Source organism: Sinohyriopsis cumingii, chromosome 11, assembly GCF_028554795.1.
Source record: "Sinohyriopsis cumingii isolate HCF-2022 chromosome 11, ASM2855479v2, whole genome shotgun sequence".
NCBI lineage: Eukaryota > Metazoa > Mollusca > Bivalvia > Unionida > Unionidae > Sinohyriopsis > Sinohyriopsis cumingii.
Window position 1 is genome coordinate 26,922,037 of NC_142971.1, and position 27,999 is coordinate 26,950,035.

The 27,999-nt window shown below is 36.7% G+C and overlaps 1 protein-coding gene across 1 annotated transcript; it reads right to left on the reverse strand.

Annotated features, from left to right (window-relative positions):
* Positions 1-455: 455 nt before the first annotated feature.
* On the reverse strand, positions 456-18,130 carry LOC149787813 (UPAR/Ly6 domain-containing protein crim-like). The gene is made up of 3 exons (XM_089974021.1): positions 17,973-18,130; positions 4,588-4,719; positions 456-2,161 (listed from the first exon to the last, which is right to left on the reverse strand). The coding sequence occupies exons 1-3, from the start codon at positions 18,022-18,024 to the stop codon at positions 1,887-1,889; spliced, it is 459 nt and encodes a 152-aa protein (XP_089830147.1). The 5' UTR covers positions 18,025-18,130; the 3' UTR covers positions 456-1,886.
* Positions 18,131-27,999: the final 9,869 nt, after the last annotated feature.

The window sequence follows — 27,999 nt, forward strand, 5'->3', positions numbered from 1 at the left end:
TTACTACACTTTTAACCCAAAGGCACTAGCTAGCACAGGATCTTAATAAAAGCGTTTTCGTTTGTTCTTGGTTTTAATGGCACTTTTAACATAATAATGGCTATATCATGCCAAGGAAATACCTTCCCCCAATGCAGATGACCCAGGCATGCTTGGGTGGGTGCTGAACCTACAACACTTGGATTATAAGTTTGATGCTCTACCAGCCGAGCTACCACTGCTCCCCAAATAAAAGCTTACTTCACGAAATTTTAGATTCTAATTTTATTGGTATAAACTTACAACTTTATGCCAATTATTCTAAAAATTCTACATCAAAAGTACCAACTTGTAGAGTTTTTAAGAAAAAAAGAAACAAAATGATTTGATCATTTAAAAGATCAAGATATCCTTAACAAACGCTCATTTTTTTTTCTTCAAAAATGCTCTTCCCAATAAATCTTAAGAAACCCTCCAAGCTTAATGCCAATGTGTAAAATTGTTTTAACTCCTGCATACAGTAAGTATGGAGGTAGGTACACATCCATCCAACCCTAATCATCTACTGACCCTCAAGACAAACTTACTGTCTGGGGGACTGGAAACCATCAATCAAATTGCCAAGCTACACCTAGCAGACTTAATGACATCCATTTTTTAAAAAATTCATACTTTTTGTTTTTTTGTATGTAGCTAAATGAAATCTTGATTGTAATTTCCTTGAAACATGCATGACATAGTATTCGGAATTTGTTTTATACAATGAAATATTTGTGAGATATAATGACAAATATTTAAAGGGAAATTCTTTACAAATCTTGTTTTGCAGATGAAAATACATAAAGCAAGGATAAGTACAAAAATATATACATAAACATATTTATATCAACAACAGTTCTAGGCAAACTAATGGAATGTCAGAATAAAAAGCCTGTTTTTGTTTTGCAAAAGGTGACATTTTTGCTAAATATGGTTGTTTATTTTAAAACATATATCTTTATATGCAATAATGAAATTTAAAAAAACAAAGTTAATGATTACATGCATTTATACAAGGCTGACCAATGGATTACAACTATAAAAAAATTGATGGAAAATGCTAAAAACTAAATTCATGCACACTTTTCATCTTCATAAGATAGTATTTTCAAATATTAAGGAATAAACTGTTTAGAAATATACCAACTTATTTACATTTTTTAATAAGTTCATAAATCATCAGCACACCTGTATATTACAAATTATGCAGCTTACTGATTTAAAGAAAACATAAACAAATAAATCTATTTTTAAATGTCTGTACTATATGCCCGTATTTATGCAGAATGGAAAGACAAATTTGGGCAACTAGATCCTGCTATTTTCAAAAAACATGTATCCTTTATTCTTATATAATCAGCCAGTTCCCATCAGTCATGTCGATTTTGTCATACTAGATGTCCTAAAACATCAAAATTAATGAAGCCAAATTAATACAGAATGTTTTGTTTCAAAAAACTTATTTTCACAGATAATGTTTTAACAAGTAATTGATTTTTTTATTACTCATGTAAGAATAACAACCAAACAGGGTGTGTCAGTTACAAATATTTGTCATGTAAGAATAACAACCAAACAAGGTGCGTCAGGTACAAATATTTGTCATGTAAGAATGACAACCATACTGGGTCTGTCAGGTACAAATATTTGTCATGTAAGAAAGACACATACAATGTCTGTCAGGTACAAATATTTGTCAAAGCACACCAGAATGAATTTGAATCTAAGCTAGGTCTTCACAGCTGACTCGACTTCCCTTGTGCTACAGTAATCATTTGAATTAATTGTCATCACTATAATTTACTATGCTTTCTATAGGGCACTGAGTAAATCCTAATCAAATGAAAATGTGGGTTAAATTATCAAAGCTACAGAAATTTTGTGATAACATAGGTTAAAATAGAGGTTAGAAGAAGAAATGGTGCAACAATAATAGAGGTTAGCTGTGGTGCAGAATTACAACCATTCCAGTCATTGCAGAAGCAGTACATGATCTTGTCATTTGTTGTCTGCATTGGATTCCAGAAATCATTTTTCCGTGCTGGCAAGCAGTAACCATGGCGACGAAGAACTGGCATCCTGAGACGGTGCCGTGCAGACTTCATCAGTTCATTTTCACACTCCCGAATGATTTTATTTTCATCTGCAAGTTCAATAATCCAAATGTAAGCAGAAATTTTAATAGACTAGAAAAGCTTTATATTTCCAGATTCCTTTCCTTGCATGGAACATCTTAAGACTTGGATCATCTCAAGTATGGCTACTCTGCTTTTTAAAAGAAACATCAAAATCTTTTTTCATCCAGTAAAGAAAGGCAGCAGAATGTACTAATTAACCGTGAATTCAATTAATTTCATTGATATAATTTTTTTCACTTTGCTCAAATGAGTCTTAAAATTTGTATTTTACAATAACTACAAAATCCATAAATAAAAAAAAATAGTGCATTCACAATACAGGAAAATAGTGATGATATTACAATGCATAAGTTAAGATTACAAGGAAACCAACTAATGGATGGATGCACACGCATAGGGATGAACAGGCATGACCCTCCAATCAAATAATGATATAACAATATGTACCTGCATGTATTCCAACAACACAACTTCATCTGGCAACCATTATATAAGAAGTCAAATGACTATAACATCTACAACCTTCACTGACTTTCTACCCTCTGATTGTCTATCAACCCTATCATTTGTGCTTCAGACTGTCATGATCTTCATATACCAAAAAGAAAATGGCAGCACGGCTAAAACTGAGAGGACAAAAGATGTTGCTTTAATTTAATGTAAGCCTCATTTCTAACCAAAATCATCTTGATCTCAGCATGCCCCAACAGAATAAAGAATTCACTAAAATTGTTCTTTTCCTGGAACCTACAAAATACATGCCTGATGTCTTGTCGACATTTAACTTTGTGTATTTATCAATTTCAAGATTTAATCTTACATATGTTTTTCACTGGCTGCAACCATATTTGATGAGAGAATGAACCTTGAAAGTGGAGTTTTCAGTTTGGACAAAGGAAGATACCTCTTTCTGTATGCAAATGCACACAACTGGTACATTGGTGAGCTTTAACACATTAACTAACCCCTAGCGATGAGTTAACATGGCAGGAGGTAGCAGCCTACTGCCGAGCTATGTAGCATCATGGTCATGCATGATACACTAAAGTGGGTGGTATTATAGAAAGGAGGACAAATGTAGCTCTACAATGATAACAAATAATCTGGAATTTCTAGTTGCACTAAAAAATAAAGTCCTCAATTTTAGGAAAAACTGGCCCATGGTTGGGATCCGATTTGTGTCTGGATTTTGGACTTTTTGGTCTCAGATCTAAGCCAAACCGGTATGAACTGCAAACAGACAGATGAACCATTGGAAAAAATAGGATAAGATGGGCATTTGGAATAAAGAGTGGTCTTGATACAAAAATAATGGGTCTGTTTAGCAAAAAAAAGAAAAGAAAAAACTCCAACTTTTACTCTTCTGCTCATGCGTGAGCCAAATAGCCAATGAAAAATGATGTTTCTAACACAACTAGGCTGTATGTTACTGAAAGATCACCTGGGATTTGGTGTTTTCGGATGCATTTAGAAATAGCTTTCAAAATGTGTTTCCTACTCAAATTTCATGCAAAAATGACAAAAACCTCCAAGGGTTAATGTGTTAATGGGTGCATTTTGATGACTTCAGCAAATTTGAATATTCCTTGCATATTTAATCACTTGTGCATCGACACTGCATATAAACTACAAATTTAGCCATTCCTTGACAATTTGTAAAAAAAATTAAAAATCCTTGTTAACACATTAACCCCTAGCAACGAGTTAACGTGGCAGGAGGTAGCAGCCTACTGCCGAGCTCTGTAGCATCATGGTCATGCACTAGAGGGTGGCATTATAGAATGGAGGACAGATGCAGCTCTACAATGATACCAAATAATCTGGAATTTCAAGTTGCACTACAAAATACAGAGGGAAAAACCTCAATTTTTGGAATCGAAATTTTCTATCCAAAATTTTACTCCAAATCCCAGGTGATCTTTCAGTAACATACTGCCTAGTTGTGTTAGAAACATCATTTTTTGTTGGCTATTTGGCTCACGCATGAGCAGAAGAGTAAAAGTGGTCAGGATCCGATTTTGTGTCCGGATTTCAGACTTTTTGGTCTCAGATCTAAAGCAAACTGGTATGAACTGCAAGCAGACAGATGAACCTTTGCAAAATATAGGATAAGATGGGCATTTGGAATAAAGTGTGGTCTCGTTACAATTTGAAAGATCACCTGGGATTGGGTATTTTCGGATGCATTCAGAAATAGCTTTCAAAATGTGTTTCCACTCCAATTTCATGCGAAAATGACAAAACCTCCAGGGTTAATGTGTTAACTTAATATAATTCGCTGACATAATTTTTTGAAGTAGACAGTGCATGTGTTATAATGAAATGGGTAAACATGTTTTCAAAACTAAAGAACAGATCATCTACAAAACTAATTTGTTATGAATGGTGCCAAGTTTGTAACATATATTATAACACACACAAATGAACTTACTTCCATCTTTCTCTATGACCTTGATGCAATAATTGGAGTCTCCACAATCTTTCCATGGGAACATCCTCCAGTCTATTTGGTCACCACACCCACCCATGGCACTGAAACACCTGTGGCACATAATGGCTTCAACTATAAAAAAAAAGTACACTCCAATGATTCCCTGATGCTATTCAGATAAGGTACAAAAATGTCCCATGATACAGACAATATTGCTGAGTACATAATACAATATAAAGGAAAAAACTGAAGGGATTGTGTTGGGAAGCGGACAGGTTGGACTTCATCTGCTGTTTTACTGTGGCAATTTATAGTCAGGTATCTTGCCCCAAGACCCACCTTGGTAGCCAACATGTCAGTTTATGCATCATGAATAAGTACTCAAAGGTCAATGGAGGTCTATGTAGTTCATTGTATTTATGATTATGCACATATACACAAGTAAACCAAACTTCATTGCCTTGTAGAACTCTGCTAATTGCATAACTTATGTGATTACAACTGTGCTAATTTAGTGGCCACTAGTGGTCTAAAGCACTCTCTGTTATGGATCTCTGCCATCTCACCCCTGTCTGCGTGGGTTTGAGTCTCGGTTTCGGCTAATGTGGGTATGTGAGAAAGCTTGCCAGTAGCTTCTCGTGGGTCGGTGGTTCTTTCTTGGTTTTTTCCAGGTTCTTCCTCCACCATTAATACTGGCTGCCATGTATAGCCTATCGTGTGCTGAAAAATGGTGTTAAACCCTACAACAACAACAACAACTGTGCTAATTGCAAAGGTCATGCACTTTCCAAGAATAGTATAACAGGACTAATTGCCAAAGTCATGCAGTTTCCAAGAATATTATAACCATACTAATTGCCAAGGCCATGCAGTTTCTTAGATTAGTATAATTATTCTAACACACCATTGTATTGAAGTCTTTTAAATCCCATAAAGAGCAAAACAAATTTTTTGTACAGAAATTGTTCAGCTAATCAGTTATTCAGGTTATCTTACAAAAGCATTTAAACGTGCTCAATAAATATTGTTTGTTAAAGTTCTGTATATATGTCACTTACATGGCATGAAAATTACCATATGCATATTAACTTGCTTACAATAATTTTATTATTTTTACCTCAAGAGGTTTATGTGCAATCATGCTAAACAGGATTTGGATCTTGCTGGAATCATGTGAATTTTAAAACAAGAGTCCCATGAAGGTACTGATGTTCTATTAACAAAACAGAATTTCACAGAATTCAAGACAAAACAATTTTTTCTTTTTGACTAAAGTGTAGAAACCATCTCTGATATTCTTGAACAATAAAATTCTCAAATCAGATATTTCAGTGTTTCCCTTTACCCTCATTCGCGCTTCAAAGACCCCCAGTTTTGATACCAAAGTTTGTTTTTTACTCAATCTGACCCACAGTTTTGACACCAAGGATATTTTTTACTCTTGGTCTTGCACCCCTAGGGTATACACTGTCACACTTCATGCAAGATTGGTAGCATTTTCATTTAGGAGAAACTATACATTAGAAAACATTTGGTAAAATCCCCATGCTGATAAGGCATGATAAGACTCTGAGCTCTGTACATGCACAATAAAGTGGGTGGTATTATAGAAAGGTAGACATATGTAGCTCTACAATTCTACCAAATAATCTGGAATTTCTAGCTGCACTACAAAATACAGAGGGAAAAATCTATCAAAAATTGGCCCATTGGTTGAAATCCGATTTTGTGTCCGGATTTTAGACTTTTTGGTCTCAAATCTCAGCCAAACCGGTATGAACAGTAAACAGACAGATGAACCTTTGCAAAAAATAGGATAAAGTGGTCTCGATATGAAAATAATGGGTCCGTTTAGGAAAAAAAAAAATTAAAATAATCTAACTGTTACTCTTCTGCTCATGCGCAAGCCAAATAGCCAATGAAAAATGATGTTTCTAACACAACTAGGCAGTTTGTTATTGAAAGATCACCTGGGATTTGGTATTTTTTATGCATTCAGAAATAGCTGTCAAAATGTGTTTCCTACTTGAATTTCAGGTGAAAATGACAAAACCTCCAGGGGTTAATGTGTTAACAACTCTTGATGCAAATCTCACGACAAAATGACGTTCCATTTAATAGGAGTAGCTAATAAAAGACTTTGATGATGGCCACATATTGAAAACTGCATGAAGATATGACTATTCATTCCAGTTATAGAGTGGTATCAAGATTTCAAGCAGACCACTATGGAAGCTATATTAGAGATCAGTACCATTTGCATTTAAGACTAACATCACAAGTCAACACAACTTTCCATTTATCAGCCATATTGGACCTCAGATTTGTCTATTTTCATTTAGGTGGCACTCTACAGTTTTGCATTTTGCAAGGGATTAGAATTTTAAAGAAAAAGAATTTTCCCAGCTTATAGTGGATATTTAAAAATGACCTTGTATATCTTAGGTATAATTCAAAGAACCTTTAATTCTCTTTATACTGGTGTATGATTGATGAGTGTAATATGGGTTATAGAGTATACAGCTTGGCTTTACTCCAGATGTGCACCTTTCAAAAAAGTGCTAGCTCCACTTGGTCATTTTCACTTCCTGAAATTCAGAGGTAAATTGTATAAAAAAAAGAGCTGATAACTTTTTTAAAATACATTTTATATATTTGGTAATTCATTCATTGCACTTTCAGAAGCTGGTATTTTCTAGTCTGGATAGAGTACTTTAAAAGAACAAAATCCAAAGAAATATCATCCACATTACATTAATGTAGCATAGAGGTATGCCAACATTCTTTCCATTGTGCATGTTTTAAATGCAAACAACTTCACATTTCATACGTCACTCTCTCAAAAGTACTTAATAACTGGTGAGCGCTTCTTAGGACCAACTAGACATTATAACATGCCTTCTGGTGAAAACCCCCCAAGACAAATATGATTTTCTGTTCAGGAGAAGTAGCATGAGAAGATCTTAAAAATGGCCACTGCGGTGACTATGTTGGACATAAAATCAGCACCATTTTCATTTAGGACCAACTAAACATCAAAAGCTTTCTTGTGAAAATCTCATGTTGATACATGTATGACTATCCATTCGGAAGTAGTGATAAGATCTTCAAGAAGGCTGCTGTCTGGTGGCCATACTGATGTCAGATCAGCACCATTTTTATCTAAGACCAACTGGATAGCATGGAAAATCTTTTGGTGAAAACCCCCACATCAATATGACTTTCTATTCAGGAGGATCATCAGTTTCATGGCTATACTGGATATCAGACTGTTGCCATTTTCATTTATCAACAAATAGGCATCATAAGTTTTTCAGTCAAAATCCCATGTTGATATGACATCTATTCAGGAAGAGTAACAATAAATTATTTCAAGATGGCCACTGTGGTGACCATATTGGATATCCAAGCAGCTTAAAAAAACTTTGACTGAAAACCCCCCATTTTCACCTCATTTTTTAAAAAGACAAACTGGACACCGTAAGAAGCCTTCTAATGAAAACTAGATGTCATTATGACTCTCCATTCAGGTGAAGCAATAACAGGATTTTCAAGTTGGCTGTAAGAGCAGCCACACTGGACATCAGATTGGCAATATTTTCATTTAGGACTGACTAGAAATCCTAAACAGACTTTCAGAACCCCCCTATAACCATCCCTTCAGGAGAAGTAGCCAATACAGGATTTGTAAAATGGCTATTGTGGTGGCCATAGTGGATGTCTTAGCAGAACCATTTTCATTTAGGACCAATCAGACATAAGAAGGTTTTCTGATGAAAACCCCATGTTAACTTGACTTTCCATAAAAGATGTGAAGCAATAACTACATTTTCAAGATGGCTGGCGTTGCAGCCATGCTAGCACTATTTTCATTTAGGAGCAACTAAAAATCATAAACAGACTTGCATGTTAATACTACCATCCACTGAGACGGATTTTCAAGATGGTCATATTGGATGTCCAAGCAGAACCATTTCATTTAGGTCTTTTTGTTTTGTGGAGTTTAATGCCATTTTAATAGCACATGATACGTTATCCATGACATCCAGTATATATGGTGGAAGAAAAATCAGGAAGAGCCACTGACCCATAGAAGCTACTGGCAAGGTTTCTTACATTCATACCCATGATGGTGAACTCACATAGACAAGTGAGATGAAAGAGTGATATGTCAAGTGAATGTCTTTGGCCACTTGACCTTCTGGGGGCACCATTTTTATTAAGGATCAAACAGACATTATAATAAGTTTCCTGATGAACATGTCACATCAATACAGCTTTTTATTTAGGAGAAGTAACAATCACAAGATTTTCGAGATGGCTGCTTTGACAGCTATAGTAGACATCAGATCAGCATTATTTTCAGGGTTGACACTGACTTTAAAAAAGTTGTTGCCCAAAAAAATCGCCAACATCAATATTTTGTCTGATTTTCATTACAGTACTACCCATTTATCTCAACATCAATGGGACCAAGGTAATATTGTCAACATAAGCAGATGTGTGCTGGGGGGGGGGGGGCCCACAAAAAAGTGAAAAAATTTCGCATACAAGTAAATTGTTAAGGTGACCTATCACTACTGACCAGGATTTACACAGAAAAAATAACCAATGGAAATTTTAATTAAATGAAGACAAAACTTGTTGAAAATGTCCTTAAATATTGACAACTTAATTTGAGTAGCACATACCACAATGTGTTAAGTAACCTACATGTATATGAAAAATCAATGAATTCGAGTGTTTGTTCAATATGTAAGAAAATTCATGTACCAGTCACATCCCATTAGAAAATGCAAATAACATGTATAAATAAATGATAGTCCTCATTTGATCTATATCCTAATGTCAACAAACAATTCACTCCGATATTCATTGTCCTTAGTGTCACATGGCTCTGTAGTTGTTTACATGCTACATGTACATGTACTTCAAATTGGCCTTGATTTTGGTCAGCCAAAGACAACTATCATCTTCTGCCAAGGGGATGAGGTTATTCAGTGGGAAATGAAAACATGTGAACATATTAAACTAACAAACATCTTGAGAGATGTCCCACCTTCTATTAACTTGAGGGCCAGATATCTGTAGTTTCAAAAGATTGGAAATTTATTTTACGTTTTATGCCACCACTGGTGGTGATCATAATGATGAAAGCATAAGCATTTTCCGTGCAAACAGGAAACTTTCGTGACACAATAAATGTGTTTCAATCACTAAATTAGAACAATCCATCAGATTCCATTGCTTTTATTTAAGTTTGGTGCTGACATCCTTTGATGAAAGGTCCTTTGTATTTATTGAAGACTGTAGTCAGCTTGCTTTGATGAAGGTGCATGTATTATTGAAGTCGCCACTAAAGGCCATATTTGGAGGACCAAATAAATGACCATCTGTTATTTTTGCAGCAACATCAAACAATTGTAGAACACTGATTGGGACAGAATTTTGTTTTTCATTTGCTTAATATTTATACAGAACAATCAGTGCTTCAAATGTAATCAGTTTTAAGTTTCAGCAAAATTAATTTTTGTGGCACATTTGTTTAAACAAAAGAATCAGCTGTTTAGGTGCTATGTGGTTGATTGTAGTCTTTCCTGTTCCTGCCTTCAGTGGTGGCAATAAGAACAGACATCAACGTAAGTGGATTATGATATAACAAAATACTGTCAAGATCATTTGTCAATATGAACAGAAGATTTGTTTATGTAACAATAAAAAGATTCCTGCACATTTTATATCCAATTTTGCTGCTTTCTTTCATGGTGTCTTTGAATTTCTCCACTCCAATCCAAAGATTATATATATATACAAGTTTTAACAACCAAAAATATTGTCACCCAAAAAGTGCCAGATGGTGTATTTGGTCACCAAAAAGGAATTTTTGCCCGCAATTTGCAGCACTGGCAATGCCCAGCATAATTGATGCATTTTCATTTAGGAACAACAAGACAGCAAAAGAATTCTTTTAGTGAAAACTCCACACTGATTAGACAATCTATTCACAAGGAAGAGTGATAACAAGATTTTCAAGATGGCAGTAGTTGTGGCCATATTTGATGTCTGAGGTGAACCCTTTTTATTTAGAAACAAAGAAACCTTCGGCTGAATGTGTTTGTTAAGTTTCATGGCAATCCTCCAAGTAGCTGAAGAGAAATAGTAACTTCTGGAAGACAGTTACAGGCCTTCCCACAAGCTCTTCTGAATTGTGACCAGTAAAGCTAAAAATCACTAAGCAGTCGACCAAATGTGTGAAAATTATGTCTGTTTTTTTTTCAAGCCCTACCTCAACTTTAACATTAAATCTTTCCTGTATTAACAAACATCCCACTTCCTTTCAGCTGTATGAATGAATCCCCCCAAACTTTTCAAAGTATTTTTTTAAAAAAATTCAAATTAAACTAAATTTAATATTCTATTCTCATGCAATACCAAAATGCTTTGTTATTCATGTTTGATAGTATCTTACAATAACTCACTACGGAGGCAAGCCAAATGCAATAACGAAATGCAGTCTTGTTTGTTTTTCACAGTGGCTTGCAATGCCTTACATTGGAAGTATGGCAAAGGCAAATGGATAATAATCATTCCAATTAAAAAGTTCTTTTTTTCATCTATGTCAAGACCTGGAAAATATGGTACCATGCATGTCCTTTAATGCAATATCTGCCGCTATGTCTGGCCTATAGTGTACTGAAAAATGTTGTCAAACCCACAACAATGTAATATATATCCCACAAAAAAATCAAGAGTGATGCTTTACTAACCAAAAGAAAAGCCAGATATCCATACTAAATCCATTTTCTTTTCATTGCACAAGATACTTTAATACTGGGGTCAAGCTGGACTTTTAGACAGAATTGACTTATCCTGCACAGGGAGAAGTTGCAGTAAAGCAAGAAATACAAAGTATAAATCTTATCACTGTAATTATCTTGTGAAAAGAACTGGAACTGCCCCTCTGAAGGCTGCATAGGAAGAAACCAATGTTCTATATATTAGCACATTCAACTGTTTGCCAAATGATGCCCTATTTTGTTTTAACAGCATATGGACCAAGTGTTTGGAACTATTTTGTTAAAGTATAGATATGACCTCAGAGCTGGTTAGCATACGGATAATATCCAAAAAGTTTAGCAAATCACCAGATAGAATCACTTCCTTTGAGGCAATGGTTCAGAGTGGCTACAATCATGGCAGTTAGGGACATGTACTTGAGTCTGGTTTACAGTCTATATCATACAACACTACATGAACTGTAAAATTTAGGAAACTGGTGGCCAGTATTGTTTTTGGGTGGGGGGAGTGGGTAGAATAGTCTTTATTTTTTAAGCGGTTTTGTGATTAAAAGGATTAAAGGTCAGTGATCTTTGTCTCTGTTAATACTGTTTTATCTCTCTTCTCACAATATGGTAATTCATAAGTTTTATATCAGTGCTGAAATGCCTATTTTGCACACAAAAAAATCATGGCTGTTGGCATTCTGCATGCCGTCACTACCAATAGTGCATAAAATCAATCTGTGCATTACAATTATAGTTGTAAATGACAGGGGGTCACACAGAGAGATCTCCAAACAGGTTTTACTGCATTATACATGGCTGAGATGTAATAAAATAATAATTAGATGTAATTTTCCATTCTTTTCTTCTGAAAGTGAGGGACTCCTGAGTTTATGTTAGGGACTCTAAGGCTGGGAACTACATCAGTGAATAGCCTACGACCCATGATCCAGAAACTCTATTTAGAGCCCTGATGTTACCACAAAACTTGAAAGTTATTGTTTTTAGCTACTGGAAAAAAAAAAAATCACTTTCCAACTTCATCTGTTTTCAAGAACATCCATTGCATATGTATGTATGTATGTATGTATGTATGTACGTACGTATGCATGTATGTGTGTGTATATATGTATGTATGTATGTAAATATTATGTATATATTTATGCATGTATGTATTACACTACAAAATAAAATATAAAACAAAGAATTTAAAATTCTTTAATATGTATATGAAATAAAATATAAAACACATGTAAAATATTTTAAAACACGACAAAATACCTTCTTTATAAAGAGAGTGATACATGTATTATCGTGTGATTTTTGGTCTTTGTCTGGTACCCTGTTTAGTTCAAGGTTCATATCATTGTGTGTGAATCCACAAAAGCAATATGTAGTCAATCAGGCCTCTTAGGGACCTGAGCTTCCAGGTCAAATATGCATAACATTTTTAGAGGATGCACCCTTTCTCGCTGTAACACATCCCTTTGATATACTTCATTTTCCCCAGGATGTTCCCCATCATCATATTTTGGCAAGATGTGGCCAATCTGCAGAGTAGCTAAAGGCTCATGTTTAGACACGGGCATGAAGCCAGTGTGACTAATTAACAGTTAATCCTTGACAATGAAAAGCGCTGCTCAAAATGGCTACTGTGATGTACCTAAAGAAACCTTGCATGTAAGCCCTCTGGCTGATTGACAAAAAAATGATGACTTTTTCTACTGTAATGGTGTTTATATTAAACTGTTGACGATGCAAATCAAAATCATGGAGGTAATCAAAGCTTTCTCAGAGCCTGATTTGGATAATACTGTCATATCTCTTATGTTACGTGTTTAGGCTCAAATAAACAGTAACACAAGAAGGAGTGAAAACAACAAGCATTGAAAAATATAACAAATAATTTATTTCCCTGGAAAAATTCTGTAAAAATGAAAATAAATAAACTTACGGTTTCCAGAATCAAATCCAAAAATAATCCAAGAACATGTATAATCCATGAATAATATTTAAGAAGTCCTAATAATAAAATGTTCTAATTAATTCAAGTCTGAGACCCGACGAAGAATCCAAGATGGAAAGCGATGACATATGCTGTAACTTGTACTGTGTTTAAGTCTACAGTTCCTTCTAGAAACATAAATTAATCCTCCGGTCTTGGAAATCCAAGTAATATTTTCAAGAAATGTCTCTGTTCAAGAATTCTGTATGGGCACAAAATATTTCCATAGAAACGAATTAATCTTTTAGAATCCGAAAAATTAAAATAAAACTAAAAATTAGTCACAACAGAAGAAAACAACTTGACATCAAGTGTTTAAAAGACCCAGAACTCTGAGATCTCTCTCTCTCCATACATCACTATTAATACTAAGTATTTCGCAATTTTGGAAATGCTTAATTGTAAAAAAGGATCATGTGATCATGTTTATATATAAAAATCATGTAGCCCCTGTATGTTCTTGATAAGAACCAATCATTTTATCCTGAGAATAAAGTTGTTTACTTGACCCTCAATCAAGGTCAGGAACTAAGTCAAAAATAGAAACAAGTGTTTCTATTATTTGGTATTTACGGAAAGATTCAGGTCAAACTGAATTTTCTGGAAGATATCAAATTTCTAGCAAACAAAATTAAATTTCACTGACAAGTAAAGAAAATAAAAAGATTCCAAAAACCCACAAACAAACAAATCAAACACAAATTAAATCAAATATACATAACAAATCATTGATCTGCCATAATAATAATAACTGCAATTTACATAACTTTGTTTTCTACAGGTCACTACAGTAGCAGGGGTTTTGGGATGAACACCATTTCTCAGCGAAAGATTGTTGTTGTTGTTGTGGGATTTAATGCCATTTTTCAGCACACGATAGGCTATACATGGCAGCCAGTATTAATGGTGGAGGAAGAACCCAGGAAAACCCCGAGAAGAACCACTGACTCACGAGAAGCTACTGGCAAGCTTTCTCACATACCCACATTAGCCGAATCCTAGACTCGAACTCACGCAGACAGAGGTGAGATGGCAGTGATCCGTAACGGAGAGCGCTTTAGACCACTCGGCCACTCGGGGCCCCGCGAAAGATTGTTATACCTTGTCGCCAGTATAACTGGTGGAGGATGTGTGTATGATTTGGATTTTTAATGTAGCTTTAACAATTTTTCAGTCATATCGCTATGATGTCTGCAGTGTGGCAGTTTATAGTGATGATGAGCACCAGGGCATCATGCCGCATACATGTAGTATCATATCCCACCCAGTCACATTATCCTGACACCAGGCTGACCAGTCCTAACAATAACTTCATAATGCTGAGTGCCAAGAGAGGCAGTTGCCAGTACCACTTTTTTAAGTCTTTGATATGACTCTGGTTGGATTCAAATCCACAACGACTTGCATCTGAGGTGGAACACTAAAACTTTAGGTCACTGTAGCAGTTTAACTGGCGATAAAGGAACCAGACAAAAACCCTGGTAAGTACCAATGAACCATGGGAAGCTAATGGCAAGCTTTTTCACATAAACACAGTATCAGTACAGATTTTTTAAAGAGAGTGCAGAAGATTATGTTGACTCATAAAAATGAGTCTGCAAAATCTGTTTTCATTTTTTAGGAAATTCACTTGAGGAAAATAGCATCAATGCCAACAAAAGGAAAAAAGAATATGTGAAAATTACATTTGATTTACGATATTTGAGTACCAGCACCTAAAACTAATGTATAAATTCATCTTTACAACAGTTCAATCTGCATTTGCAAGTGACATGTACAGTATTTAGTAACCTTACCAAGATACTTAATATTTCCTATAGGGCCAACTCTTAAGGCATTTAATTTAATTACTGTTTAGTAAGGAACATTTATTTTGAATTAGTTGGGGATATTTTTTGGATATATCATATGTTCCTTGGTATATTTTTTCACTGAATGGTTTACTGAATGATGTTAAATTATATTTAATTATATTTATATATTTGGCAGGCATCAAGTAAGAGCAAAACAGCTATCTATCTATCTATCTATCTCTCTATATATATATATATATATATATATATATATATATATATATATATATATATATATATATATATATATATAGATATATAGCTCTGGTCATAATTATCAACAGCTGTTTGAAGCCCCAAACCCTATCACAACACTGTCAAGACCATTTCCTGTAAATTTTGGCATTTCTATATAAAGTAATGTTATAATATTAACTGGCCATAAGCAATTATCCAAGTAATGAAAAACATGATATCTAGAAACATACAGGAAATGTTATTCAGATTACTTACCTTACTGTATGAATTATGACCTGAGCTAATTTTTAAAAGCATAACTTGATCAACATAGGAAAGGTTCAAAACAGAGTTTCAGGATGATGAATTTTGGACTCTCCCTTCATGGAACTCAAATCCCCATCATATTTCAGAGTCCCTTGCTTTCAAAAGGATAGAAAGGAAAAAGGGCAGCACAGGCACATTATTTTAATAATATCAGAGTTGAATTCTTAGCCATTTACAATGTCACACTAAAAAGAGAATATTTTTCAGTAAAATACTTTGACACCTACACATTATGTAATTTTATAATATTTACAGCAACATTAAAAACAAAAATTGCTGTGTATATTGAAACCTGTATAAAGCAGCCACCCAGGGAAATGGCAGAAGTTGTCTTCGCAGACAGATAACCTGAAGTCAGGTTTAGTTCTCCAACTGGGTTTGTAACAAGTGCTGAACCAAATAACATTAGCATTATCAGTAGTATTATTATCATCACTATCAGTAGTAGTATGCTACCAACATACACATATTTAGTTTATCTATTTAGCAAAAAGAAAAATAACAAAATTTAATAAATAAGTTCCATACAAGGAAGATGTATCCTCACTTGTAATTTTTTTACTTGCCAGTGGCAAGAAGTGCTATCTTTCTCCTGTAGAGAAACAACGTGTGCATTTATCAGTACATGGCATGGATCAATTAATTATCTGTTCATGCAGGTAAAACTAGTTATGAGGAGGAGGTTGATGCTCATGAGTAAAGATGTCAGTGGGTATCTGGGTGCTCAGGTACCCGCCCACTGATAATAACCCCTAAAATAAAATAACCCACAGGGTACCGTTTTACCACATACACGTTATCTGTCAGTGTTTGTAAAGGCAATATTCACTTTTTTTTCAAGCTGATAATTCTTTTGATTGTGCTGTGAATACATGTACCTTTTCATTGGCAAGCAGAGTCCTGCCTCTTTCAATAAATAATTGACCTTAATCCCATAGCTCATTTTCCCAAGTGACAAACCTCTGAGTGTGGTACAGTGGCAAGTAAAAGAGGGTGGTTATCTGATCTTGCTGTACAACTGACATGTGTTCAGTTGCAATCAACATGTTACTTGCAAAGCTCAAACTTGGTCTCTAAAATAAGCATCTGCATATGAGTGAGGTAAAGGAAGACAGATATTTAAGATGCTAGACCATGACAATTTACTTGATGGAGGATTTTTGAATTTGATCAGACAACAAGGATGACTTCTTGGACTTTTTATATTAGGTATAGATATTTATAGATACACTGTACTGTGAATTTTTAAAAAATGTGTTCTTTACATCAGATATGTACTTTTTTAATACAATTTCCTTTGATTGGGTACTCAGGTAACACATCATTAATCATGGGTACCTAGTACAAGTTTAAAGAAATATTGACAGCTTTACTGGTGAGTGGGGCCATATAGGAAGAGGACCACAGTACTTTCAAACTTTGAACATACATTAGCTAGCCATCTTGTCTGAACATAAAAAATTGAAAATATGTTTGCTCTGAGTGAATAACAGAAAACAATTATAAATTCAGTGACAATGCTGGAGATTTTCATTTGAGAAATTAACTAAATATTTACTAAAACATATATTAATTATACCAGAGGAGATGCAGCACAGAACTCATATCAGTACTTGAAATAAATCATTCAAGTACTATATAATAATGATTGTATTATTTGAAAGTACATGTCTGTTTTACATGTAATATGTTTTGCACATCAGGTTTGCAGCAGCCACATATAAAGAGCTTTACATAAATTATATACAATGTCAATATGAATAGTCTTTCCAGATGATGCACATATCGGCCATGCGAACAGTCTTGGTGTGTGATGGCCATTCAAATCGCTTCAACCGTAAGTCTTTGTTTCCTAATATAGGTTTTTGTACCAACGTTGCAACTTGTTAAGATGTTGACCTTTCAAAGGGATCTCGACGAGAGAAAACAATAAAAACCCAATATAAAAACAAATTTAAAAGAAAACCTTGTCGTAATCCAGTGATCTGGGTTTCCTAGATGAAAATAATGTCAGCGAAATCATGCATTAATGGTATAATTCTTCAAATGGCAGATAAACTATGAAACAGAAACTACAGATGTATTTTTCAACACATTCCGCAGTGATTAGTCACACCAGTGTTGTGTGATGTATATTCAAACATCATGGCGGATCAAAGTTATTTTCTCATTACACGCTTACAACACTAAAATTCCAATGAAGTACAATGGATATTATTAATGATTACAGTGAAAACTTACCATTTTGCCACAAAACGGGCAAAATAACGAAAAGTAAAAGATATTTTGACATCTTAAATTTTCTTTTCCGTTTACATTTCAAGAAGTTGAAGGTCGAATGCGACAGGAAGCATACCTGCGCCACCTGGCCAGGTAAAATTATCAACGGCTATCCACAGGTGCGGAGGAACAGTTAGTCTGGTACCCTTGTCTTATTATTGTATAATAAAGTGAACAGTTGTGCCGGGTATCCTGGGAGAACATTGTAACAGGCTTATACAGTAGTTTGAGTCGATGTGGTCATACAATCGCATTTACTCATCTTAAATTAAATATTAACTGTTGTTCTAAAATTTTTATTCTAATATTGTCTAAACATAGTCTATTCAATAATTAGTGAATTCTTTGCGCCTCATCCAAATATTTCCAGACGTTTTTTAATCGCTAAAAACGTTTTACAAGATCAGTAAGGTATTATGGGGACGTCCATTAATTATGTCAACAATTTTTAGGCAATGTTTTACCCCCCCCCCCTTGTCATCAACTGTCAAACTTTCAGTGACCCCCCAAATAAAATTTTACCCCCCCCCCCCAACTAACAATATTTTATACGGCTGGCTTTTATGCTAAAAATAGAATTATGAAAATTAAAAGGTCTACAAATAAATTTTAATACATTTTTTTTACTTGTTTAACAGATTTCAAATTGACTATAACACTTTGAATTCATGAAAAAATCGAGAGTTTATATTCTAGCTTCTATCATCTTCCCCCCCCCCCCACGATTTAAAAAACAAAAATCACAAATGAGGTAAAAGATGCACAGAACTTAGTCATTTCATTTACTGATTTATAATTTCAAACCTTATAACCTTATTATGTGGGAGGGGGGCTAACACGGTTATCGTCTGCGCGTTTCATTTCAAACCGGGGGTGGGGTGGGGGGGGGGGAGGGCGAGTGGCTGAGTGGTCTAATCCTACATGTAAGACATAGCACATGTTGATTTTGTTTAGGTGGTATGTCTTACTATCCAAATAACGGCCTTGTGTAATGTGTTCCGATGTCGTTGACACCGGAATGAGTTGTCAAAGTTTCAGGAATATCTCACACATCTGGCAGCATATATTGACACTCTTCCACTAGTTTATGTGTAATTAATATACTTACTATGCTGTCTTTATCCTGGCGGAATGAAAATATGACACAAGCAAATAAATGGACACTTTTTCAAGTTCCGTTGACATACATTTGAATTTGTTGCAATGCGACGGTAGTCGAGGTATGCCGAAGTATGTTTAAGTAGGTTTATGTGGCTGATATGTTTCTTGAACGATACGAAACGTTGCTTTACATTTCCAGTAGGCATATTACATTTTTATTCGTTTCGTTAAAGAATAATATTTCCACTTAACCCGATTTCGGCATTTCCTTTTTTCATCGCGTTCGAATCAACTGAAATGTAGGCCAACGAATCTTGAAAGCATGCCCATTTCTTTTGTGAGAATTTGATTTTATTAGAGAAAAGACATCAAAGTAAGTAAAGTCTGACTAAAACATTATTACCTTACTTTGTAGAAAAGCACCGTTATTTTAGTTGCCAGTTGTGTGAGATATTCCTGAAAATTTGACTTTCGTTACGATGTTAGTCAACATCAAATCACACTACACAGCACTGCTAGTTAGCCAGTAAGACCCTGAAAAAAACATAAATATCAGCGTCAGGTCTTACATGTTGGACTACCGAGTGGTCTAAGGCGCTCACCGCTACAGATCACTGCCATCTCACCTCAGCCTGCGTGGGCTCGGCCAATGTGAATACGTGAGAAAGCTTGCCAGTAGCTTCTCGTGGGTCGGTGTTTTTTTTCCGGGGTTTCCCCGGGTCCATCCTCCACCATTTATACTGGCCGCCATGTATATCCTATCTTGGGCTGAAAATTTGGCGTTAAACCCTACAAGAATAATGCTATCCCAAACGGAAGTTTCTGGTGTAAAAGACAATCTTGCTCGCCAGTCATTTCCAGTTCCTGCACAATTCCACTTTAAGAGAAAGGGTGTATGCACGACTATACACGTATGTACATAGAAAGAAAATACTGTCGTCTGCTTCCAGTGTGTACAATGTCGAATCAAACAAAGGAAATGACTGACAACTACAAATTTGCCTTTCACATGGATATAACAAGCGGTGTAATTGCTGTGTTCATATATGCAAAGGAAATAACCTTAAACTCTCAAATGTATTACTTTTATTATAGTTCGTTCCACATATCATCGCGATTTTATTTCGTTCTGTACTCGTACAAATTTTCGGGTCAGCGTTTTAAATATAGTTAAAAGTACCTGATTCGTTTTAAATATTTCGTGAGAATCAAACTAGGTGTTTTCAACTTCATTAGTAGTTAATGGAGACGATATAGGGACTATGGGACTTGTATGTTAAAAAATGGGGTTTCACTATAGGGACAATGGGAATTTAACATGTGGGACTGTCAAGGGACAATGGGAAGTTAACCTGGGCTTTTGGGACGATTGAGGGACAATGGGACTTGAACATGGTGGGACTGTCTAGGGACAAGGGGACTTGAGCAGGGTGGGACTGTCGAGGGACACGGGAAAATGAATCAGGTCGGAGTGTCTGTCTGGGGTCAACGGACAAACACAACACAGACATACACAAATATATACATAAACAAATTTGGCAGTAGAGATCTTTTCGAGGTAATCGAGTGGCCCTGAAAAGGGCCTTTGAGATTTTGGTAACACCACGTAGTTAACATAGGGAACATCGCACAGGTCTTCTCTTCCTCATATTCTGTCTGACATCCGGATCGTAGATTTGCTTCAAACAGTCTTGCCTCTCCACATAGATCCTTCGTTTCCAAATGGTCGTATCTGTGATCTTCGTGATAGCCCATGCTGATTTTGATTTGGATTTAATGGATTTTCTCTCCTCTTCGCAAGAATTTGTACCAGTACCTTCACCACCTTCTCCTTCTTTACCTCAAGTCGAAGATTTTAGACAAAGTCAGAAAGAAAGTAGAAAGAAGTAGAAACAGTAGAAAGAAGCAGAACAAGCCTTTCTCATTCAACAACGAGAAGAAGAGGCAAGAAAGAAATGAGAGGAAGAATGAGCAGAGAAGAACGAGGTCTATAGTACAAGTTACACGGGTCATGTAGGCATTCAACACCGACTATTTCAGTATTGGGTGTCAGTTTGTAGAATTGATTCTACCTACCTTTAAGTGGCAATTGTTCCCTTCACTTGGATCCGTAAACATCCACATTCTTTTGGAAGGTCATTATTTAGACGCCTCGAGACAAAATCAAGTTTCAAATACGTAGATATTTTTGGACTAAATGAACCTAAAGGTGTGATCCAGTAGAATCCGGATTGAATATCGCTCGCTGCGATGTCACAATGAAAGCTACGCATATTGATAAACAAATTCGTACTACCTTCGATTGTGACGATTCCACCCAACGTGCTCTTATTTTGACCCAAGTTTAGTACATGGCCACCATTGTAAAACCCATGGTCGATGGATAATTTTCGTCTGGAAGATTCTTGGTGACAGTTAAGGTGCAGAGCATTCAATAATCAGGATTGAATAGACTTTGGTTAAAGAAAATTAGTGTTAAATTTTAAAATAATTTATATTTAATTTAAAATGAGTAAATGCACATACATAACCCATGCGACTTGTACTGTAGGAGATAAAAAGGACGGTGAAAGTCAAACGGTCACGGTACTCTTAGACATTTTGGTAGAGTTAAGGTGTCTGAAACAAATGTATCAGACTTCTTTACCTCGACCCAAGAGAAAAATACCTTCACAGCACATCACTAAAAGTTATTTGCTTGTCTCTCTCTGTCTCTGTCTCTGTCTCTCTCTCTCTCCACTTGAATTTCTACACATCCACGGGTTTTTCCTCTTCTTCACTGTCTTCTCGTTTTCTTTTCTTCTCTTTCTGGAATGTTGATTGTTCTTCATCCTTTTCGCAGGGTTCTTCATTTTCGGAAGCCCTTTCCTCCTGTTGTTTCTTTGATCAGCTCTCTTTTTTCTTAGGGCAGTCTGAAGACCAATGTCCATTCTCCTGACAATGATAACAGGTATCTTGATACCTGTCTTACTTTCATGCTGTGGACATTCCATTGCCCAATGTCCTTTCTTCTGCCAGATATAGCAAGTATCTTGACTTTTATCTCAAAAGGAAGGGGAAGCAAACTGTCGCCTTCTCTGAAGAAAACCTTAGTATGACGCCTCGCACAGCTTTGATCAAAGTTCCATCTGTGTTGGCTCTTCCATCTTCTTGAATGCCTGAGAGTGAAATGAGTACTTTGAGGGAAGACACTCACTCTATACATAGGGGACAATGGCTGTTAAAATCTAGACATTTGACATTTGCCATAAAGATGAAACTGTTGCACAATTTCCATGTGAAAGGAGAAGAAAGTAAAAGGCCACGAGGTGATACATCAACTTGCACAGTAGCTGAAATCTTGGCACAAATTCATGCCAGCCATTTTGAAGATAACATGAGCTAGCCTGAATCAACACCTTCTACTTCTGCATCCAGACCCAGAGAGTCTACACAAGCCAAAGTTCACCAACAATGCCTGAAAAGTATTACCACATTCGAGAGACATAAAAACGCTCCTCCAGAAAATTTAGAACGACAACCTACACTTACACGGTGAAATTTAAAGATTTCAAGTCAGACGTACTGCTGGAGATGATACACACTGTGGCATTCCTGAAATGTAAAAATTGCGAAACGTCTTGGCTCCACGCCATACGTTGAAAGTGCACCCTCAAGACGTGAATGGAGATCTGTTGTTTCGAGGCGACGATTTCTAAGACGAAAAGTACATTCACGTCTATCATCACGATGAACATTTTGATGCCATTACCAGTATCACGACATCCCTCGGATACGATTATTACTGTGAGAAATGTGACTGTGGGCATAGCAATCGAGAGCAGCACAAGCATTGTTGTTAAAAATGTCAACGATGTCTGGCCTCTTAATCCTGTCTTGACGAAGGACAAGAACGTGTGCATTGCCCTGCTTGCCAGCTATCTTTTCTCAGTCCTAGCTGTTGTCAACAACATCTCAAGACGCAAGGTTCACAGCGTAAAAGTGCTTGCCAACTGCTGAGATAGTGCTCTACTTGCGGAAAAATCATACGTACTAATAGTGCCATGTCAAACACTTGTCAAGAAAAGAAACTATGTCGCATCTGTCGTCAGACCTTGGACTTGAGACACGAATGTTACATTACAAATATCAATCCAAGCATTTATAGGAGGAGGATGACAAGAAGAAGAAAGGGGATTTCATCTTTTTTATTTCGAATGCATACATGAGACCGGCATTCACACTCTTAATTTCTGCATGGCTCATCGAACGTGCGAGAAGTACATCCAAGAATCTTTTATCATTGCCCACACTGTAGCAAGATTCCTGGAGGACGTGAAAAACTATTTCGTGGACCTAACACGCTGGCCGATTTCGCCCAATGGAAATTTTACCCTATCGATGAGACGTGGAGCCAACAGGACATAAAACACGTTACTGAGATTGTCATTGCTATGCCACGGTGATGGCTCACGATTTCTCGGGATATGATGGACCGTTTCTTCAGAAATACTATACGGAACAAGGCACAGAACGCCCTAAAGTCACCTTGGTGCGGAGCGAAAAACATCTCCATGCAAGTGAGACAAGTACAGTTTAAAGATTCCATGAGTTACTTACCCATACCGTTAAGTCGAATGCCCAAAACGTTTGCAATGACAGAAATAACTATATGCTATTTTCCACACTTTTTCAGTACTGGGGCCGATCAACACTCGTTCTGTCACGTTTGCCTTATGCTCACTACTATGACCCCGACAACTTGCGCACCAAACAACGAGAATCTTTCTACGCTTAGTACCACTCTCACGCCTCAGACCCCTTCGACTTTCAGGAACAAATGTTAAAGTATTGTCGCTCCGACATGGACACTTTACGGAGTTGCTGTGGAAATTTTCGAGAATTGTTCGTTGAACACGGAACGATCTACCCCTTGAAAGAAGCCTGCACCGTCGCCAAATCGTGCTTCTTAGTGTACCGCTATCGATTCATGCCCAAGAACACACTGACTGTCTTTTCCCTCAAACTACCAATTTTGTCAAACGTCCATACTTGGTCAAAGCTTTGCGCTGGTTGCATTACTTGTGCGGAAAAAAAGACAGATGAATCCATTATGCCCGAAACGACGAGGCAAAAAGACCATTTTAACGTATTCAGTCGATATCTGGGACTTAGAAGACCCTAAGATCGTCTACGATTTTAACGGATGCTTATTTCACGGATGTCCGATCTGTTATTCTCCACGTGACACTAAAAATCAGTTTTTGCAACGTACCATGGAAGACTTGTACAAGGACACTTGTCAACGAAGCTTGCAGTTAAAACAGCAAGGATAATAAGTCGTGGAAATGTGGGAAAACGAGTATGATCATCGTTTGAAAACCGATCCCGAATTTAAACGCACCGTGGAAAGTTACCATCTGGTAGGCCGTCTCGATCCCCAGGATAGTTTGTATGGAGGACGAATGAATGCAACATGATTGTTGTGCCACACGAATGTAGAGAAAGAGACGAAATAAAATACCTGGATGTGTGTTCGCTGTATCCTTATGTGTGCAAATATTGTCGCTTTGCCGAAAGGCACTCAGAATTGCTGATGGAACACGTCAACGTGGAAATTATTCGACAATACAAAGGATTGATCAAGTACAAAGTCTTCCCTCCCACCGTCCCGTTTTACCTTACCATTGCTAAGGAAAACTGATGTTTCCTTTGTGTCACACTTGTGCCGAAAGTTGTAAGCAAGAACGTCTCATAACACCCAGGAAGAACGCGCATTGACGGAGAAGTGGGTTAGCGTGTAATTGTTTCGTGCTCTGGAACTGGGATACCAACTGTTAGAAGTGTACGAAATTTACCACATTCTCAAGACAAAACAATACCAAAAGGGTTTTGACACTCAGAAAGGATATTTCGCGGACTACGCGAATGCCTTTTTGAAAATGATACAAGAAGCCGATGGATATCCTTCTTGGCGTCAAACTCCAGAAGACCAAGAGAAATTCAAAGAAAAATATTTGTCCGATGAGGGTATCACTTTAGACCACGTGGAGAAAAATGAAGGACGACGATCGTTTGCCAAAGTCATGCTAAGTTGTTTGTGGAGAAAAATGTCATAACGAAAGTGTTTACCCAAGACGGAGTATTTCTCAGAATCTTCCCGTTACTTCTAGATTATTCACGACAAAACCAAATACATGAAACATGTGGACGTCGTTCGTGAAGGCTTGATCCTGGTCAATTACGAAGAAGTTGAGTTTGTAGAGGCCGACGAATTTGAAAATGTCATCATTGCGGTCTATATGACAGCCCGTGCTCGCTTAAAATTGTACGAAGTCGTACACCAGCTTGATCGCGTTCTGTACTTTGACACGGATAGTTGCATATACATTCACCGTCCTGATGACCATCGTTACCCTGAAATCGAATAAAACCGTTTAGGAGCCTGGACGGACGAGCACCCCGAAGACAAGATTCTTAGTGTTGCTAGCGTAGATCGTAAACATTAAGGCTACGAATACCGGGACAAACGTGGAGAAGTGCACACTGAGTGTAAGTCATAAGATTGATTCTAAATCATCGAACGAGTCAAGTGGTGAACTTTGGTGTACTGAAGGAAGCATTGCAAACTGGAGAGGATGGAGATTTTAGAGTGACCACCTGCGAACCTCACATAATTAAAAGTATCCCCACTCACGAAATCGTCAGTCGGCCCTTAGAAAACTGTATCAAATCGTGTACCAGAAGCGAGTGCGGATTCTCAACCACTTAACTTAAAAAAAGTGGTTTCATGACGATAGTCAGCAACAATAATGATGACCTCGACACAGAATTAGCGAGAGACCCACTGCTAACTCCAAGTTTCAAACAATACAAATTTCCTGTCTTCTTGCCGGACTGTTGTGATTGCGCCAGTTGATTGGAAACGTTTACAAATGGCCTAAGGATAGGAAACGATTACGTACCCCAATTATTTTAGCCAAAACAGGATTTGTCTACTTGGGATCTGAGATTGGACTTGGAATCGAATTGCATTGTTTCATTTGTGGTCTGACGTTGGGTATGGATCTATGTATCTATAAAAATTCAGCTATTTTGGAACATACTAGATGGTCTCTGCAATGTCCTTACCTTTCCATGACCTTTCCTCCCTCCACACTGCGGTATATTTGTGACGCTACCTTAGAGAAGGTAGTACCATTGTCAAGGAGGAGAAAAGGATGACTTCCAAACATATGCATAAATAGGGAAAGATTTACACGATCGAGACTTCATTACGACCAGTATAAAAAGGGGGAAGACTTCCAAGACCGATAGTTCATTTTTTTCTACTACAAATGCCAATGTAGAAATCGAACCTTTTCACACAGACAGAAGTCAGCAAGAGGTTTAGATTCAGTTATGATCAAGTCGAGTGCGGTGCTGTGCCTTGCGATTGCAGCGACACCGTACGCTGAGACATAAGCGATTAAGCACGACATGGGAACTTTGATATGACTACTATATCTACCATAGAAAGTGATGATGTGCGTGTCAAAACCTACGGATGCGAAATCGATGCCACTCCTTAATGTGGACTCTTTACTGGTTTTCATCCTCAACATGATACCGTACAGCTACCACCTTAATTATGTCATCTATGTATGGGCAAACTAATTCGGGTTCCATCATCACCTCAGCAAAATGAACATGTGAGAGAAGAATATTCATTCCCTGCATGTTTGTCTGAATACTGCGACGTTGAAAGTCGATTCCAAACGTTCAAAAGATAGTGGCCAAATTATCTGGAAGGACCTACCCCCCAAGAACTAGCCAGAGCTGGATTTGTCTACTTGGAAGAAGGTGATAAAGTAAACTACTTCAGTTGTGGTGTGTCACTTCACGAGTGGAAGTAGAAAGATTCAGCTTACCTGGAACATACTCGATGGTCTCCGCACTGTCACTACGTACTTTTAATATGATCCAAGTAACCACTTCAAGGATACTTTCCAAGACAACATTCGCGGATTGCCTCTGTAGTTGAGAGAACAGATTTGCAAAGAGTTTGTCAAAATACAAGTGAAATGCAAACGCAAACTCATTTATACATTTCTTTTTATAACTATTTTCCAACATATACCAATACTGATTCTGGGAGGATATTACTTAAGCCACAAATTTAAACAAGGGTTTTGGCCAAGACCCGATGACAAACAGGCCTGCATACCATGAAACCAGACTAGCGGAGAGTCAAACGTTGGACAGCACCATTGCCTCGTATGAGTCAATTATTTAAACCTTATTTGAAAAGTAATGTTCAAGGATTGCCAAGCAAACTGCAAGAGAAGATCTAAAAGGAAGTTTGATTGGAACTTGCCGGAGTAAAATCTCAATTTGTGACTGTAGACCTTTTATGTCGAGAAAATCAAAAGAAGAAAGTGACAAAAGCGAACAGACTCATTAGATTTCTCTGGAACAAGACATTGTTCTTTAGAATATTCATGTATAAACCGTTTCCCTTAGAAGATTGTATTACCATTATTGACCATTACCCTGAATGGTAGCGGGCAGACTTTACTCTCTGCCTCAATCAAATCCCTCTGAGACAAGTTTTTGATTAACTGAGGGCATTCAGAAGTTACTCAACGTGGGTATAAAAACTCACCGCCATGCCGCCACCTTCATCAGAAGTGATACAACATATTCCGAGGAAGGATGTCAGTGACACTATTCAGACCTTGGAGGATTACCAAAACCTTTTGCAAGAACTGTTTCCATTTTACTTTTGCACGTCATGTCGTGTGCGTGCTAGTGACTTCCTCTCTGGAATTTCGTTTACCAGCAGATTCCTTGTGGACTATTTATGAACAGTACCTACAACAAAATATTATGATGTCTCCGTTCAGTGAGCACGAGAGACTGTTAAAAG

Excerpts from the sequence above, each read along its gene's own strand:
- LOC149787813 (XM_089974021.1), bottom strand. The coding sequence starts at position 18,024 with ATGTCAAAATATCTTTTACTTTTCGTTATTTTGCCCGTTTTGTGGCAA. Across the intron at positions 4,720-17,972 it reads GCCCGTTTTGTGGCAAAATG|TTGAAGCCATTATGTGCCAC; the intron begins GTAAGTTTTCAC and ends TTTTTTTTATAG. Across the intron at positions 2,162-4,587 it reads GGTCATAGAGAAAGATGGAA|ATGAAAATAAAATCATTCGG; the intron begins GTAAGTTCATTT and ends TTGAACTTGCAG.